Source organism: Gopherus flavomarginatus, chromosome 14 (genome assembly GCF_025201925.1).
Source record: "Gopherus flavomarginatus isolate rGopFla2 chromosome 14, rGopFla2.mat.asm, whole genome shotgun sequence".
Lineage (NCBI taxonomy): Eukaryota > Metazoa > Chordata > Testudines > Testudinidae > Gopherus > Gopherus flavomarginatus.
This window is the reverse complement of record NC_066630.1, coordinates 12,960,619-12,978,130: the sequence shown is the minus strand read 5'-3', so window position 1 is coordinate 12,978,130 and position 17,512 is coordinate 12,960,619. Positions and strand designations below refer to the sequence as shown.

At 38.7% G+C, this 17,512-nt stretch overlaps 1 protein-coding gene across 5 annotated transcripts in view; it reads left to right on the top strand.

Annotated features, from left to right (window-relative positions):
- WWOX (WW domain containing oxidoreductase) overlaps positions 1 to 17,512 on the top strand; it is a 696,419-nt gene that overhangs the window by 394,037 nt on the left and 284,870 nt on the right. The window contains exon 9 of one of the 5 annotated variants that reach the window (XM_050922880.1): positions 1,255 to 1,417. The exons of the other annotated variants lie outside the window; for them this stretch is intronic. Coding sequence (XP_050778837.1) covers positions 1,255 to 1,287 — 33 coding nt within the window. The 3' untranslated portion in view covers positions 1,288 to 1,417. Of the gene's footprint in view, positions 1 to 1,254; positions 1,418 to 17,512 lie in introns of those variants that run through there. 5 annotated transcript variants of the gene reach the window in all.

The following is a 17,512-nucleotide window of genomic DNA, read 5'->3' as shown; positions in this document are numbered from 1 at the left end:
GATGTGGTGTTATAATTGGGTGTTTCTGACATTTGATGTAGAGAGAGAAACTTTTAAGAGCCTTTGTGCTGTCGTTATCTCAAAAAGCTAAAACCTAGACTATAGCTCTCAGCTCCATCAGTTTAAAGGAACCGTTTGTGAAGTCCATGACTGTCTTCCTCTCTCAGTTCTGAGAGACGGATATCTTTTAGTCCCTCCAAATATTTATATTCTAGTATTCTACTTGCTTAATTCACACACACTCCATAACAGTTTAAGAAACAAAGAGCATTAGAGAAAGAAAGGGCAGGCAAGAATTGAAAGGCAAATAACTTCTTAAAATATGTAGAAGCAGCTTTTAAATTTGATTGATGGACTCAAACTCTTTTGAAATATGAAGATATGCTGCTCATTTGACCTCTTATGAAATTTAATAATTATTTGGAAAGGTTTATCTCAGTGTCATTTCACGGTTTTCTCCTGTTAGTTCCATTCTCTGACTTCATATTAAAAAAAACAAACACACACCAACTTGCTGGCTGGTTATCTGAGTGTAGAATCCACTGCTGAAAAGACCATAGCCCTCCTGTTAACACAGTGCTTTTATCCGGTAATCACAGTCTACGGGAGACAAAATAACAATTCATCTGGAAAACAAGATTAACTCATTTAAGTTAGGCAGTGATCACAGAGAGAAACACGTTGGTGTTATCTGTCTGAATGAAAGCATACAGATTTGAGGGCCATTCCAGTTCAGAGGGTCTATGTAGCAGATCCAGCTTGTTGAAAGTAATTGGACCCTGTCAGAGTATGCCTTTGTGCGATATGGATATTACAATGGAATTCTATTAATCTCTGACAAATCCTCTCTCATCTGATAAAAACTGTGTACCTCTTTTCTTCATTAGAACACCTTACTAACCATTTTCATGTGTGTATTGGTGTGCTCTGAGCATCTGTGATTGTGTCACAGGTGAAAAGCTGTATCATTCTTTTAACAAGTTTTGCCTTTTAAAAAAAATGAAGTGACCCAGAGTGCTACTTTCTATTGATTTTTGTTTACACTCTTTCCTACACATTAATTATGTTCTTTACATAAAATGGCATACATTTGCCTCTCAATATTACTATTAAGGCTTTTTTATTGATTTAAATTTTCTTCACTGAGGTATTTCACATACATGTTAAGCAACAGGGATTTGTATGTTGTATTTAGAAGACTAAAAGTTAAACAAAATTAAAATAACCCCTCTTCTTCTCTCAGTGAATTTTTAGTTAAGACCTGTCTATGTTCCATTGGTCAGGTGAAGAATAACGAATATGTTTATGGAAGCTGCATTATGAAACATTTTAAGTTGAGCTGGGCAGAGATTTTATACTAGAAGAAGGAACTCTCTTTTGATTGTTTTTCAAGCTATCTTGTGCTCATTGTTGACAGGTGGGTTTTGACAGGGTTCTTTTGTGTTAATAGCACAATATGGTGACAATATTTGAAAAATGAAGGTTCAAAGGTAGGAGAATCCACACAAATGATTAATTGTTCTGTCTCGTCCCAATTATACTGAACTCAATACAGTTTTTAAATGGGCTTCCTTTGTGGAAGAGGTTATTCACATTTGAATTTGTTGTCATTCATTTTAATAATTTGTTTAGCGCACTACAAGTGAATTACAGCCAATATAGAAACAGTCTAAAAGAAAAATGGTTTAAACTTCAGTAGAATCAATGCATTTATGATACATTATTATTTTTCATTATTTGCCTTGTGGTAGCATCCAAATGCCCCACTCAGGATCAAGGCTTTTATTGTGCTAAGTACACTTCAAACACATTGGAAGACATAGCTATTATCTCAAAGCGCTTACATTCTACAGCCCCGATCCTCGAACAGATTCCATGTAGATGTACCCTTCTGCTGATCCCTGGTGAGGATCAGGGGCTAATTTAAGGCAAGATGTGGCAAGTGAACATGACAGTGAGAGGAAGGACAAGAGGAACAGTAGTCAGTGCCATGTTGTCCTTCCGGGTAGGTGTGTTCACAGCTTGATGATTCTGAATCATTTACGTTTTTAGTTTTGGTTGGGGGTTTTGACTGATTTCTTGTAATTGTCAGGGCAGAGGTGGATCTTGGTGAAGGATCTGAAGGAAGAGGAGAGGTTGTAGTAGATAATGTGAAAACATAACATATTGTAAAATACTAAATGTAATATTACAATGTAATGCGTAATGTTAACATTACTTATATATTATAAAAGTCAGAACAAAAAATATTGAAATATTCCATTTTAATTTCAAATCATTTTAATTTTTTTCTGTCAAAAATTAATTGAAATACACACATTCCCTTGAAACATTTTGATGTCAACAAAAGAGCATTTTCTAATGGAAAACTGCCCTGTTAAAAAATGTCAATCAGCTCTGCTGAAATATACTGTCCTCTTGCACTAGCCACAAACGTCTTCCCATATGTTCAACACACTTCTTGTATTTTTGTTATGTGATAAATTTGGTCCTTCATCAAGATCTTAGGTGATTTTTCTCAATATTTCAAATTAGACCAAGTTACTGTAAGTTATGATTTCCATACAAGAAGCAGGTCGTGGCATATAAAACTCACAAGGAGGTATAGTAATGAAGCCATATCAGGATGTCTTGTCACCTCAAACATTCCAAAACAATGTACCAATATGTCCAGCTATGTATACTTTACCATTTGCAATGAAAAATATTCACTCAGAGGCCCACCTATTGGACAAAAATGAATATATGCAATATGTTTGAAATGTATACATTACCTCTGAATCCACATAGAGATATTGCTTACTTCACTAATAAGCACTGTACAGTCATTCTTTCCGCTGTATCGTTAAGTTCTTATACAGTGGTTATCATTTTGGCTTCTGAGTCAAGTCGTTATTTTGATAAAAAGTCACCAAGAGATGACAAATGTCTGAATGAGCCTAGCACACCTCTGATACAGCCGGGGTCGATTGTAAGCCCCGGCCAAAACCGCATTGTATATAATAGAAAGATGATTAAAGATTGAACTTGATGCTTCCTGGGTATAATTTACTCCTAGACTGTTAATTATTTTGATGTCAGTACAGTTGTAGTTACTAAAGAATATTTGCATGATGAATTGCATAGGAACATGACATTTTGTTTACAGAGGGCAGATGTGTTATGGAATAATGTTAACATGTTGCTTCACAGCTTTTAGCTGTTGTACCAATTAAGTCCCAGAGAAAATGTATACTTGCAGGACTAGCTATACCTATGTAAAATTACTCTCCAGTGTAAAAATTTGCAGGATTGGGCCCTTAGTTTGCATTGAAAGATGACATATTATTATTTACTTATAATTCTTTGATTTTACGACTCTTTTATGATTATGTATAGTCTGTGATGGAGGAATTGTGTGTCTCTGGCCATTCTGCATATTATATCCTTAACTAGTGCTCAGCAACACTGTCGCCTCATGCATTTGAGTATACATGCTTCCCAATTTAAGAAGACTGAACTATATCTTGTATTTCTCAGTCACAGTGAGCAGGCCTTATCTCTAATGTAAAAATACTGTACACTTTAGCTACACTTTTAGTGTAGCTGCTTTAATGGCGCAGAGATTATAAATGTTAATAAAAAGGCATTTTTGCTTGTGAAGGCTCAATGATATAAAACTGCCAGACTGCAAACATTTTGCACTTAATGGAAGGTGATTCAAAATATAACTTTTATTTTGTCTTCCTATATATTGATAGAGAAAATATGAACTATTCAATTTACACTTTGTCTTTTTTGTGAATACGCAGGATATTTTTTTATTGGTTTTGGAACTTGTTTTGAACATTTGTGAACAATTATGTCATTATGCAGATGTTGCTCGTAGTGCCATGCTCATATGTGTAATAGGAGTAGACTCTGAGAGAGATAAATCGGGAATTTTTTTTAGATTTTTCTTGCAAGTTGTTTTTAACCTCTCTCTCAAAATAATAGTATGCACAGGTTTTATCCAGCTTGGAAATTTTTAGAGTGCAGGTCAATGGATTTGTGCTGACTTTTATCGACAGTTTTTTTTTTTTTTTTGGTCCATAGTACATTGTTTTTGTTTAATTCTTTAATCTGTTTAATTCAAATTAGTTTGCAAACTTTGTTCTTAGTTAATATGGGAAGAAACCTGTTTAGCTTAAGAAGTTGATCAGTATGTATGTGTTGTATTGGTTATTATTTAAATTATCACATATCCTTATAAATGGATAAACTAAGGACCAATTTCTGCCCTAGCACATGTGTGCGCATGGGTCTCATTGAAATAATTCAGAGTCATGTTCTCATCCAAGGGTAGAATTTAGCCCTAAGTGCAGAATAAAATCAGTTTCCTGTGTTTCCGGGAGGAAGGGTGTAGCAAAATTGGAGCATTTCCAGTCTATCTCACAACAGGCTCAGCCCCGCAGAGAGATCTCTCTTCAGTAATATAGGAGGATAGTTTTTAAAAACTTGGTAAATTATAAGTGTATGCTGCCTGTCACTTGAGAGGTAGCTTTGTTATTGTGGTTAGTCACTCTTTTCTCTGTTATGGCTTCTTAAGCTCTCCATCCTGCCCCTGAGAAGCTCAGAAACAAACAGCGTTCCATCTGGTTATGAACTGTCCTCTTTATCATCTTGATGGTGGATGGATGTGCTTGATGTCCCCAGATGATGCCGCCATGATAGAGTGGCTACATCACTTACTCAGCATCTGATTCATTGTTTATGCCACCAGAAGCCATACACCAGAAGACTCCCTCTTCCCTTTCATCTCCCCATCCCTTATTTCCTCCCTTCCATCCATCCTTTTGCATTTCTCCCTCTGCATCTGCCCTATATATAACTCTTTTAAAAAAAAAAAAGTATGAAGTGTAGTTGTAGCTGTGTCGGTCGCAGGATATTAGAGAGACAAGGTGGATGAAGAATTACCTTTTAGTGCACTAACTTCTGTTGGTGAGAGAGACCATGCTAAACAATCTGTTTCACCTTGCATTTAGCTGTGATGCTGGGAGTCCCTTTCCCACACCCGAAGAAGAGCTGTGTGTGGCTCAAAAGCTTCTCTCTCTCACCAACAGAAGTTGGTCCAATAAAAGATACTACCTTCCCTGCCTTGTCTCTCGGTTTTTTCAGTTAATCTCACCGGGATGTCAGAGATAGGCCACCTCTTCCTGTGTTTTCCCTCATCCTCCTTAGTCAGTTTGCATACTGCAAGGCATTTGTTTGTTTGTTTGTTTGAAGTGGCATAGCAGTTAAGTCAAAGTGTTAGGGGTGCACAGGAAAACACAAACATACAGACTCTGTCTAATTTTTTCAAAGCTGTTAGCTCACCAGTAGCATAAAATAAGTCCTAACCATACATTTCTGAGCTGCTTGAACTTATTGACAAGATCTGTATTAAAGCTGGTGAAGAACTGGTGGACATACTGGTGGAATTATAATGGATACATCATGAAAGGATCCCAGCTTTGGTAGCAAACCCTAAGGAAATAAATCTGGATGTAAAAAGCCTGTAAGTCTGATTCATATGCCAGATCCTGCAGTTGTTTCACATGCAGAACCTCTCTTGAAGCCAGAGGGAGTTTGTGTGTAAAAGGGATCCCAGCCTAATAAGGACTTTACAAGGATTGTACTGCATGCTATTTTACTACAGTGTGGCTGGTACATGTTAGACCATTCTGTGAGATTTTCTTATTGCAAGGGATAATTCTGGTAAAACAAATATTAAAACTATATACAGTTTGAACCATTATGAATCTTAGTACAGAAAATGCCCATAAGAAAACAGGATTGTTGAAGCCTCTTATCCATATCCAGAGTTTAGGTGCCACTATGAGAGTGCAAGTGTTTGTATCATACTTGTCAAGAAAATATTTTATTTTCCAGTATAGTCAATCTTTCCTATAACTCAGTATACACTTAAAACATGGCAGTAATATTCGTAATTTACGAAATTCAGTCAGTACCTGCAAATAAGAAAAATATCAATGCACTTTAACTTAGTATATTTAAAGCCAAATTTCTATCCCTTTTTCTTAACAGGACATCAGTCAGACATATTTATTTGCAGTATTTTTTTCCTGCAAAACATTGTATCTGCCTTAGTTGTTCTCTGTTTTGTTCATTTTAAGCACGTTTTCACTAAAGTGTTTTACTTCAAACTATTCTCAATTCAATTTGAAGTGAAAGGGTTTTTGAGTTTAGGTAATTTACATATAAAAGCTTTACTGTACATTTTATCAAACAACTATGTTCAGAAAACAACCATTTCAATTTAACAGTATTGTTATTCTGCAAGCTGACACACCTCCCTCACTCACTTTTGCTTTTACTAACAATGTTTCTTTTTGTCCTAATTTTAAATTGTTACTGGCTGACAATTGATTTGCTTTTTTCAAACCATACTAAAATGACTCTAGACCCACTGTGACTTGCCAATTATATGTGAAGATTAAAAATGTATTTCTTTTGGCAAGGTAATCCGGGAATGATAGGTATCCAGTTGTTTTGAAACACTCTCTTTTTAAAGAAGTGAAGATTATTGATGGTAATTTTGAGCTAAAAATCTTTGTACTCCATTTTGTCTGTTGGATTTTGAAAATGGCTCTTTAGATTTTTTTGTGCCATATAAATCCCTGCCAGCCAGTCTGAGTCTCAGCATACTATATCATAGCTTGTCTTAGAGAAATACAATCACATGTACAAAATTTCAGAGTACTATATTTGTATAACAAAGCCAGAAGACAGTGTTTCTAATTATTGGACCTTTGATCAGAAAGGGGATGTCTGACTTTATAAAAGAAAACACCAAAGTTTTATTCTGTTACAAGATGATGCTATGCCATTAATTTACGTTGGGCTGTATTTATTCTACTTGCTCACGTTTTAGAGTACTAAACTTCTCCAATTCCATCAGACACATAATAATCAGACACCAGTTTGTAAGTGGTTTCCTGTTAAATTACAGTGTTTGAAACAGTTATTTTAAATAGGAGCCATAAAGTGATATTAAATTTAATATTTTCTTAGAAAGTGTTAAACGTATTGCTTCACTCCTTACTCTAAGTTTACTTGTTCCAGAACAATAAGTAAATGACAAGCCATGTTTACTGTTAAGTTGACAAAAATTGTCCCTTGCCAAGTTTGAGCTGGTTGTAGCCAGCACTCATGCGTTACGTTGGTTTAAAGGGTTGAGATAGTAAAAGTTTATTGGTTTTCTCCTGTAGACAAGATAATATTTGTACATGCAGCTCCATTTATGTTAACATCTCCATAAACTGCAGTTCATAATTTGTGTAAAAAAATTGACAAGTGCCATAAATACATTATGTAATGTTACAATTGCTAGTATTTTATGTGGAGATTGAGTTTAAAAAGTCCCTTTAAATGACGAATCAGATGGATCTGTTATATACTTCATGGTTCATTTAAAAAAAAAAATCTATTCTAGGTCTAACCACCAGGATAGATTTTTGCAGTTGTTCAAACTTCTTTTTAGGTGAAAATTCCTAACCAGTGTTCTTTTTATACTTAGAAGGAATCAAATACAAAAATCTCAGTACAAGGGTGACATTTCATTTAAACAATGAACAATGCTTTTTTCTTCTAAAAGTCTGTTTGAAAATGAGCTCTAACATAATATGGATGCTGCAAGTACAAGGGTTTGGGTGTTGGGCTTTTTTGTTTGTATTTGTTTTAGTTAGGTTTTGTGACAGTGTACCACATAAGGCTTTATGGGGTGGGGGTGCTCATAAATGTATGTATGATATAACTGGAGTAGGGTTTTGCTACATGTAAAGGTTACGATCTACTGGTTATGTTCATCCTAGTTGTATGCAGGCACCATTTGTGTGTTCAAAGTTATGAACGTTGGCTGTATAATTGCTTTATTTCAAAGTAGTCTTGGGAAAGGAATGTGCAAATTAAGTGCTCAATCCAGAAGCACTTAACAGACAAAAGAGCTTGGAAGGCTCCAATCCACATAAGTAGTCTTCCTGGAGACATACAAGATACCATGTGTAAATTGGCTTCTGCCTGTTGTCCGAGACCAATGCAGGTTCTAGTAAGTATTTGATTGAGAGAGGAAAATCAAAACGTGACAGCTTGAAATTTCAAACCACGTGGCTGTTTATTAACGGGGATAAGTTGCATCTTGGGCCAGGGAAGAGTAATTTATCAACTAGAAATACTATCAGAATAAAACCATACACAACTTGAAACAGTCTATTTACATCCAACAACAAGAAACCAAACAATTTATGATCAACTGCTCACTAAAATCCAAAGCAGATACACAAAACTGAGTAAACTGTACACGCATTAACTAAATGTTGTAAAATACACCAACCAAGCACAATAGCATTTAAGACAACAGTTTGGCTCTCATATACTGTATACACAGCTTTGCACTAAGTAAGGGAAGGGAAAAAAAGAAAAAAGGGAAGAGGCTAAGCAAACAGAGTATTTACAGAAATTAAAATGCACATACCACACTCCAAGTGCAGCTGACCAGCAGTACAGACACTGAGAGCATGACAAATTGGTGCGAAATAATCCAAAAAACAAAACAAAAAACAGAAGGACACGACACGAGCTGGCAAAATCCGGAGGAGACCCTGGCTGAAAGGATGATCAGGCCTTTCAGCTAACACGAGGATACTCCTGCCGTTTTTGGCGCGAGACAGTTTTATTTGAAGACTCTTACTCGTGTCAGCGTCTGATTGGTCCCTAGCTCCTTCGCCTTCCAGGTTCCGAGCTGGTGCCCTCTATGTAAACAGGATCTGCACCCGGCACACTATTCGTTTGCACACGACACCCTACTCTTTGCACATGGCACTAAGTTGACCCACAGTTGACCAGACAGAACGTTTGAGAATAGGCACACGGCACTATAATGTTGCACACCGCACCATAGGGTAGCACACGGCACTACGGTGTTGCACACGGCACCAATGTGACCCCTTGACTGACAACTGGCGATGCAGACGCCATGTTTGAGCATAGGTTTAGGGTTGCAACACCTGTAAAGACTGAGTCATGCATGGACATGTTACTTGTCCAGGTGACTCCAGAACTCCATCTTGAAGCTGGACTTTGCATAAGAGTGAGGAAGGGGGTCTCCACCCACAAGAGAGTCTATTTAAACCTGTGAGAGACCCCTCCATTTTGTCTTCAGCTGGCTAAAGAAGGAGCCTCTCCACCCTCTCAGGATACTTAAAGGAAACTGGAACAAAGGACCGTAACTGCAGGGGGTGTGAGTGATTGCTGAACCCAGGCTAAAAGGAGATGAGCCTGTAGAAAGGGAGCATTCTGGCAGGGCCGGCTTTAGGAAGTGCGGGGCCCAATTCGAACATTTTCGACAGGGCTCCAGCAAGGATGACTATTTAAAAAAAAAAAAAAAAAGGTAAAAAACCACATGAGGCTTGTACTCATCAGGCAGTGCTCTGAGTGTTCAGCAGCACTTCAGCGGCGGGTCCTTCACTCGCTCCGGGTGTGTTCGGTAGCACTGAAGGAACTGCTGCCGAAGACCCAGAGCAAGCGAAGGACCCACCACTGAAGTGCTGCCAAAGACCCGGAGCGCCACCAGGTGAGTAAAAATTAAAAAGGCACCTCTAGCCAGGGAAGGGATTCTCACAGGGCGCAGGGCACTCTTAGGCGTGGGGCCCGATTTGGGGGAATTGGTGGAATTGGCCTAAAGCCGGCCCTGCATTCTGGAACTGGTGAGGATCTTATCTGTATTTAGTTTGATTAGACATAGATTTGTGCATTTTATTTTATTTTGCTTCGTGACTTACTTTTTTGTCTGTTACTACTTGGAACCACTTAAATCCTACCTTCCGTATTTAATAAAATCACTTCTTAGTTATTAATTAACTCGGAGTATGTATTAATACCTGGAGGAGCAAACAGCTGTGCATATCTCTCTATCAGTGTTATAGAGGTCGAGCAATTTGTGAGTTTACCCTACATAAGCTTTATGCAGGGTAAAAACCATTTATTTGGGTTTAGACCCCATTGGGAGTTAGGCATCTGGGTGCTAAAGACAAGCACACTTCTGTGAGGTGTTTTCAGGTAAACCTGCAGCTTTGGGGCAGGTAATTCAGACTTTTGGTCTTTGTTGAAGTAGACAAGAGTATCTGGCTCGGCAAGACAGGGTGCTGAAGTCCTGAGCTGGCAGGGAAAACAGGGATAGAAGTAGTCTTGGCACATCGGTTGGCAGCGCCTGAGGGGTTCTGTGATCCAACCCATCACAGGTTTATTTATGTGTTTGCTAGCTAATCTTATGGTTTTCCTTAACATCCATAGGATTATTTCTTTTGAAAAAAAAAGAGATAAATGGTATCTCCATCTTCTGCACCTTGCGCCACCACCCGCTAAGCCTTCTAACAATTTCTTCATGTCTCATGATAACCCTCTGACCCAAAGAATCACAAATTTTCAACTCTCTCTAACTGTGTTGTCTTGGTTGCTGAAACAACATTTATTTCACCACCCGCACCCCCACCCCGCCATCCCTGTTAAGGGCTCCTGTTATCTAAGTTCATATTTTATTCTGATTTTTAAATGTGTTTCAATAGAAGAGATTAAGTGAGAAAAGAACAGACCTTCTTCTTCTTCTTTGTTTTTTAAATTGCTCTTCTGTTCTAAGCACTCCCAGTGTTAGAAATACCCTGTGATTATTTGTGTGCAAAGCTTTGCAGTATGGTTGGTATAACCACTGCTGGCATTGACACATAGGTCATTCCAAATACTACTTCACAGCAAATCCTAATGTAGGCTGAAGATAAGAAAACACTGTGCACAATGAGACCTCCTTTGTCCTAATAAATATTTCTTTAAAATATAAACAAGGTTGCTGTGTTTGCATATTTAATTACAAGTCTTCAGCTTTGTTAAGAAGTAGAGCAGTGACTAAGCTATCCAGGTGCTCTGGGAGGCATTGTGCTTCTCTAAGTTCCCCAAAGGTTAGTATGACTTTGTATTGCCCGAAACTCAGGACTGGACCTTGGTGGTACAATTGGGCCCTGAAATAAATGATACATTTGTCTTATTGGGATATACTTGTTAAACTGGGATGGTGCATTTAAAAAATAGGGAAATAATTAAGTCATTATAGTGGCAAGATAAATGCTTCTCTTTTTAATGTGCATTACTGCAAAAGAATGTTTGTCCTCATTGTGCATGGATCTGGTCAGCTACATTTGTGTACTGATTGAACGGTATGTTGGTTGTCAACTCAAATGTTACCCAAGGACAGTACTGACACTGGGCATGACCATGCGGATAACTGAATAAAAAGGATTGCTTGAACAGATCCGTTGGAAGAGCCACCCTTTCATATGATACTTCTAGAAATAGGAGTTTCTGCATCAGTGAGTCAGCATGCATGTTATAACCATCTCTCTTTCACAAGTACCACTTTCACAGGTGCTGCTAGCATTGGGGGACATGCCAGCCACATGGCTGTTTGGTGGAGTATGTGGCTATATCTGTGTTAGGGCATATCTTGTCTGATGAGCTCCAATGTCAAAGAGTAACTTCAACAACAACAGAAAAAAGAAGTTTCAACTTGAGTTTGGGGGCAGGGAGATTGTCTCAACTTCTAGGGACACTGAGACAACTGGGTCATCTTTATTTTTGCCCTAATTTAAGAAAATGTTGAAATTGTCTGGTGTTATTGGTAGTGAGTGTCTTTTTAATGAATCCTACTTGATTGGGATGTATAAGCCCCAGGAGTACTCCCTCTTATCTGGTAGTTAATACCTTGGCTAATATATTACTGTCAACATTAATTAGAGATGTAGGATGGTAACTGGCACAGTGATCTGGCTCCTTCCCATTCTTGAGAATAATAGAGATTAGAGCAATGAATAGTGTAAGGGCAAGCTGTCCCTCTCCTGGGACTGACTCCAATATCTTAGATAGAGGTAGAGAGAGAGAGAGAGGAACTCCTGTCAGATCTTTTCTGTATGTGCAGAGTAATGTGGTGCAGATTTTCTCCAGTTTTGTCAGCTGAATTATATCTGGTTGGCCTTTTTTTTCTTTTTTTTTTTTTTTTTTAGTAAACATACATGTTCCCAATGTGTCCTCTGCAGTGACTCATCCCAGACACCTGTGGCTACTGTTGCACTGGCAATGAGGGCAGGGTCACTATCTCCTTCTGGTTCTACATCTTCTTGTCCAGGCTCCATGGAGCTGCTGGGGAGGCCTGAGATGCACCAGCTGGCTGCCTTGGGGTCTTGTTGGCAAAGAGGGGAAGGAGGGAGAGAATGTGGATAGGGGTGACACTAGGCTCACTGTGGACAGTAGGAAGCAGAGCCAGAAGGCGTTAGGTGGCCCTGTGATTCCTCCTCCTAAGACCCTTATTATAGACTGAATATTTTGGGGATGTTCATCTTCACATCCATCTATATGTCTCAGGTTTCCAACTATTCCATCAGACTAATATATGCCAAGTTCCCTCATGCTGTGTAAAAGTTATTTAACCTTGGGTGTCATCTGGATTGCTTCTTAAAGAGCAAAGCCTCCAGAGAGATCAGATCATCTTACTCCCATTTTTAGGGCTGTATTTTATTTTTCACTCTTTCCTTTCTTTTCCTTTGAACAGTAGATTAGACTGGTTTGATACATGTATATTCTTAAATCTCCATGTCTACTTCCCTGTCTCCCATGCCATGGTAATGCTCCCAACATTCTCCTTTGCTTGGAAAAAGCAACCTAAATTTGTAAGAGTTCATTGAACATATTATCCAACAACAGTGAAATACTAAATCATACCCAGCAGGTGCTTGAGGCCAGTCTAATGGGTAGCTTGCTCGAACCAGGACCGTGGTCTGAGATTGAAAGATCCAACAGTGGCCAAGTAATACTAGTATTACTGTACAACACCATACCTATGAACTTTAAATGCAGAGAGCATATTAAAGAGAGAATATATGTCCAACAGTAATGGCTATGAACTAGACCAGTGGATTTAAATCTTTTTTCATTTGCGGACCCCTAAACAATTTTGACTGGAGGTGCAGAAATCTTAGACATAGTCTGCGGCCCCTCAGGGGTCTGCGGACCACAGGTTGAAAACTACTGGACTAGACAATAAAATTCCATCCCTTTTTAAATGCCAGCGTTTCCTCTATTTTCATTCTACTGCTAGCATTGTTTAACCTAGTTCACTACATTGGATCTAAAAGGTCTGTTGATCCTTTATCTTGGATGACACAGCTCTTTCAGGATGTGTATTGTGCTTTTGTTCCCAACAGCTATCAGGCAGTAGATCTGGTTTATATTGAACTGCGTTTGCTGCAGTTCACAAACTACAGAAAAAGAAACTTGCTAATATAATACAGAGATTGCTACTATTACCTGAATTTCACTGTTTGGGTTTTGATTGGTTACGAGGCCTGAAGCAAGTCAATTCCTACCTGCAATCTAGGGTGAGCTCTCTGAAGCCAGAGGCCCTGAGTCTATTTGCCTTATTAAGCTTACTTTTAACATATTTTTTTAAAGACATTTTTGAGCCCTTGTGTATCAGGGTTATGAGCATTTAGAGGGTTGTCTGTACGAGGGAAGCTTAGTTATTTCAGGATTTTGGGAGCTTGAATAAAAGCAGTTTTTCTTTTGTTTTCTTGTAAAACCAAAATCTTGTTCATGAGCAAATCAAGACATGTAATTCAATTGGGCTTACTCATCAAGACACCACTGATCATATTTCTTGTCTAAAATGTTACAGCAAAGATTTGCAAAGGCCTAGCTTGTTTTGCACAGAAATGTTGCAGTGGAGACATCATATAAAGAAAAAAACAATGCATGTGCTGTACATTTTTAAGACAACGTGTGATGTGAAAACAAATTATGTATGAGCAGATAAGGACATAGGGAATGAGCAAGGTGTGGAAAATTAGAAGTAATCTAGCCCTATCAGTGATGCATAAGAGAACTGTAGAAAACATTCCAACCATCCAAATGCCTTCTAAAAATGATGTAAGTAGATATTGAAAAATGCATCATCAGGCCCCCTCCTTTATAATGTAGCTTGGCCAGAGAGGCAATGCTACCCATCTACACCGGTACCTCAGGACTTCCTTTCCAGAGCCTTGATGTCACATGTCTGACTTCCTCTCTGCAGGAACATCATCTATACTTTTTAAGGATTTTATTTTGTTGTCTTTAAATACAGAAATGTCGGGAATGATAGCGGTCGATCCTGCAAAGTGCTGAGCACCCTCAGCTCGCTCTCATAGATTTCAATGGGAGTTGAGAGAGCTCAGCACCTTGCAAGGTCAAGTTTTTGGTCATCTTGAAACTATCATTAGCAAGGATGGAGTATGTGTTAGGATGAGAGGTTACCCTGTAAACTTTCCACATGCAACTCTGCTAATTTTCCTTAATTATCATATGCCTTCTCCCAGTGCTGGGCCTCTCCTAAGCCAACTGCCAGTTGTGTCAAATTTTGCTGGTGAGTTAAGATGTGAGGGTGAACCCACTACTCGCATTTTACTTGTCACCTGAGACAATCAGAACCTAGGTCTCCAAATAAATATCAAAAGTTGTGCATTAGTCCTTTTTCCAAACAAGTCTCCCAACATTTCTTGACTAATGCATTACTTTAAAATATAATTCCTTTCAGAACCACTTCCTGATGAGGAGAAATAAAGCGAAGGGAAAGTTTTTAAGTGTTTCCTATAAAAATCATATTTAAAATGTTTTCAAATAAAGTTTTAACCAGCAGTAACCAGGAAAAACTTAATCAAGTACTCTTCCCTCCTCCTCTTTTGGAACAAAATAAGGGCTCTCAAAAATAAATTATAAAGATACCACTGTGGCTAACAGCCAAAACTGTGTGTGTAGGATTTGGCCTGTGAACCACTGTAAGTCAATGAAGGGAAAGAAAGAGAAAAAACCTTGGACAAAGATAACTCTAATTGTTGGACTGAAGGGGTGTGAGGTGTTTTTTGGTTTTTTTTTTTTTGGTTCTAAATGCAGTTCATAAAAGTGAGTCATTAGTGGGGGTGGATCCAATATTCCCTAGTGACTCATATGGATTCAAATATGCAGATGTGGTAAATATGGCATCTTCCTCATATAGGTCTTGTGTGTGCTTTGACAGGAGTTTACAGAATCATTTCAAACTGTGGGATAGATATTTATTTAATTCAGGCTCAACAAATTTGTGTCTAGACAATACCTGAAGGGGAGGCTTGCAAGGGAAAACCAGGCTAGTTTACGTGCTTGGCTGGCTGGTTCTTGCTCACATGCCCAGCGTCTAACTGATCACCATATTTGGGGTTGGGAAGGAATTTTCTCCCTGGTCAGATTGGCAGTGACCTTGGGATGTTTTTGTTTTCCTCTGCCGCATAGGACATGGGGCAATTGACAGGATTATTTGGGTATATCCCACCTAATCTATTTCCTACCATTGCAGGGCTTCAGGCAATAGTGCCTCTCAGTCCCTCCTGTTCCCTGTCCATGTCACATAATAATCTAGTCTCCACTGGGCCGTAATATTGTGTCCTAATTTCAGTTGTTGGATTTAGTGTGCATGGGGGTAGCGGTGGAAGAGGCCTGTGAGGTACAGGAGGTGAAGCTAGATGATCTGGTGGTCCCTTCTGGCCTTAAACTCTATGGTACATCTACACTGCAATAAAAAAACTTCAGCATCAAGTCTCAGAACTCAGGTCAATTGACTTGGGTTCCCAGGGCTCAGGCTCCAGGATTAAAAATTGCAGTGTAGACCCTTGCAGAGTCTGAGCCCACACTCCAGGCCAAGAATGAATATCTACACTGCAGTTTTTAGCCCTGCAGTTCCTGTGAGCCCAAGTTGGCTGACACAGGCCAGCCACTACCATGCTGCTGGTCTTTTATTGCAAAGTTGGTGGAGTTGATTCAGTAGGTGGCACGGCATGCATCTGACGAAGTGGGTATTCACCCACGAAAACTCATGCTCCAAAAGTCTGCTAGTCTATAAGGTGCCACAGGATTCTTTGCTGCTTTTACAGATCCAGACTAACATGGCAAAACCTGGCTTTAGTTGGAATTGTCAAGAAAGGTTAGGTTGTCAGGGTTGTGAACATTTTAGGATCCCATTAAAGCCAGTTAAAATTCCCAGTGACTTCAGTGGGACCGTGATTTGGCATTATAATTCTTTTACACAAACTGGAATAGTCTGAGTCATTATTTATGTGAGCAGTGGCCTGTTGGAAACCTGTTCACATGCACATCTCTTGTTGTTAAGCTTTTTCATAGGTTGGGCTATTTGCTGTTGGTATATGCATTACAAAGAAAACAACTTCTTTCCCGCTGACTCCAATGACAGAATGGAAGTAAAAGATTTCACAATAAGAAACACACACCACAAATTAGCCAAAAGTTGTGGAGAGCTTTTTTTTTTTAATGTTTGAGGGGTGGATTTTTCTGTAAAGGTAGCAAACTTTGCTCTGACTATTCATAGCAGCACTGCTTGTAACTAACAAAGTGCACAGCAATCTTTTTGCCACTCTGTTCTGGGCCAGCTTCCCATAAATGTTTTTGTTTGGTTTGGTATGGTTTTCCTTGTATTTAGCATGTAACATTTAAAAGCCCTTCATGGCTGGAGACTTTTTATTGTAAATGTAAAACATTAATTTAAACATTAAACATTTTACAGCTGCTCCTTAGTACATAAACTTTCACAGATACTCAGAGTAATTTTTGTTTTAATATTTGGTTTTTCAGAACTGCTCCAAGGTTGTGGGGAGAGGGGAGGCAAAAAACAGATTACTGATAAAATACTTCACGTTTAGATCTTCTCGCTGGAAACGCAACATTTTTAACACGGAGAAGAATTCCTGTTAAATGAGGGATAAACACTGGCTCTGCCAAGGAAAGCAAACATTTCCATAGCTGCTTCTTTTTTTATTTTATTTTTTTTTTTAACTTTTATGTGCAAACTACCCTGAACATGTTTTTAAAAAAAAAATAAAAGAAAAAATGGATCTACTTACAGGCTACAGTAGCCCAATTGTTGCTGTTCAGTGGGAGTGCCCTTAACAGGAACTAGAGAAATGAATATGCTCTCTCCAAGTTATCTGCAATGCTGAAAAGAATTAGGTCAGTTAATAGCAAGGAAACAAATACATAATGTACCTTACATTTTTAGTGTTTAAAGGCTGCTTGGTGGACTTGGCTCAACATAGTAAGCTGCTATGTGGGCCTCAACAGTTGTAGCATCCCTTTGGCTGACTAGAGGTGGAAGCACTGCTGAGACAGTGGGCATAATTCTCAGCTGGTATAAATCAAGATAGTCTCATTGACTTCAATGGCGCTCTGGCAGTTTAAACCAGCTGGGACTCATGCCCAGTGTTGCTCAGTCCTTGACGGGAAAGGAGTATCTTGTTGTTCTCTGCAGCAACCCCTGTAGCAGCACAAATGTGGCATAGACAATGTTCATGGGAAATTACCTTCAACTTTCATTCAGGTAGCCCAGTGAGATGTGATTTGGACCTTTGAGGATGAAGTGGTAAAAAAGACAAAA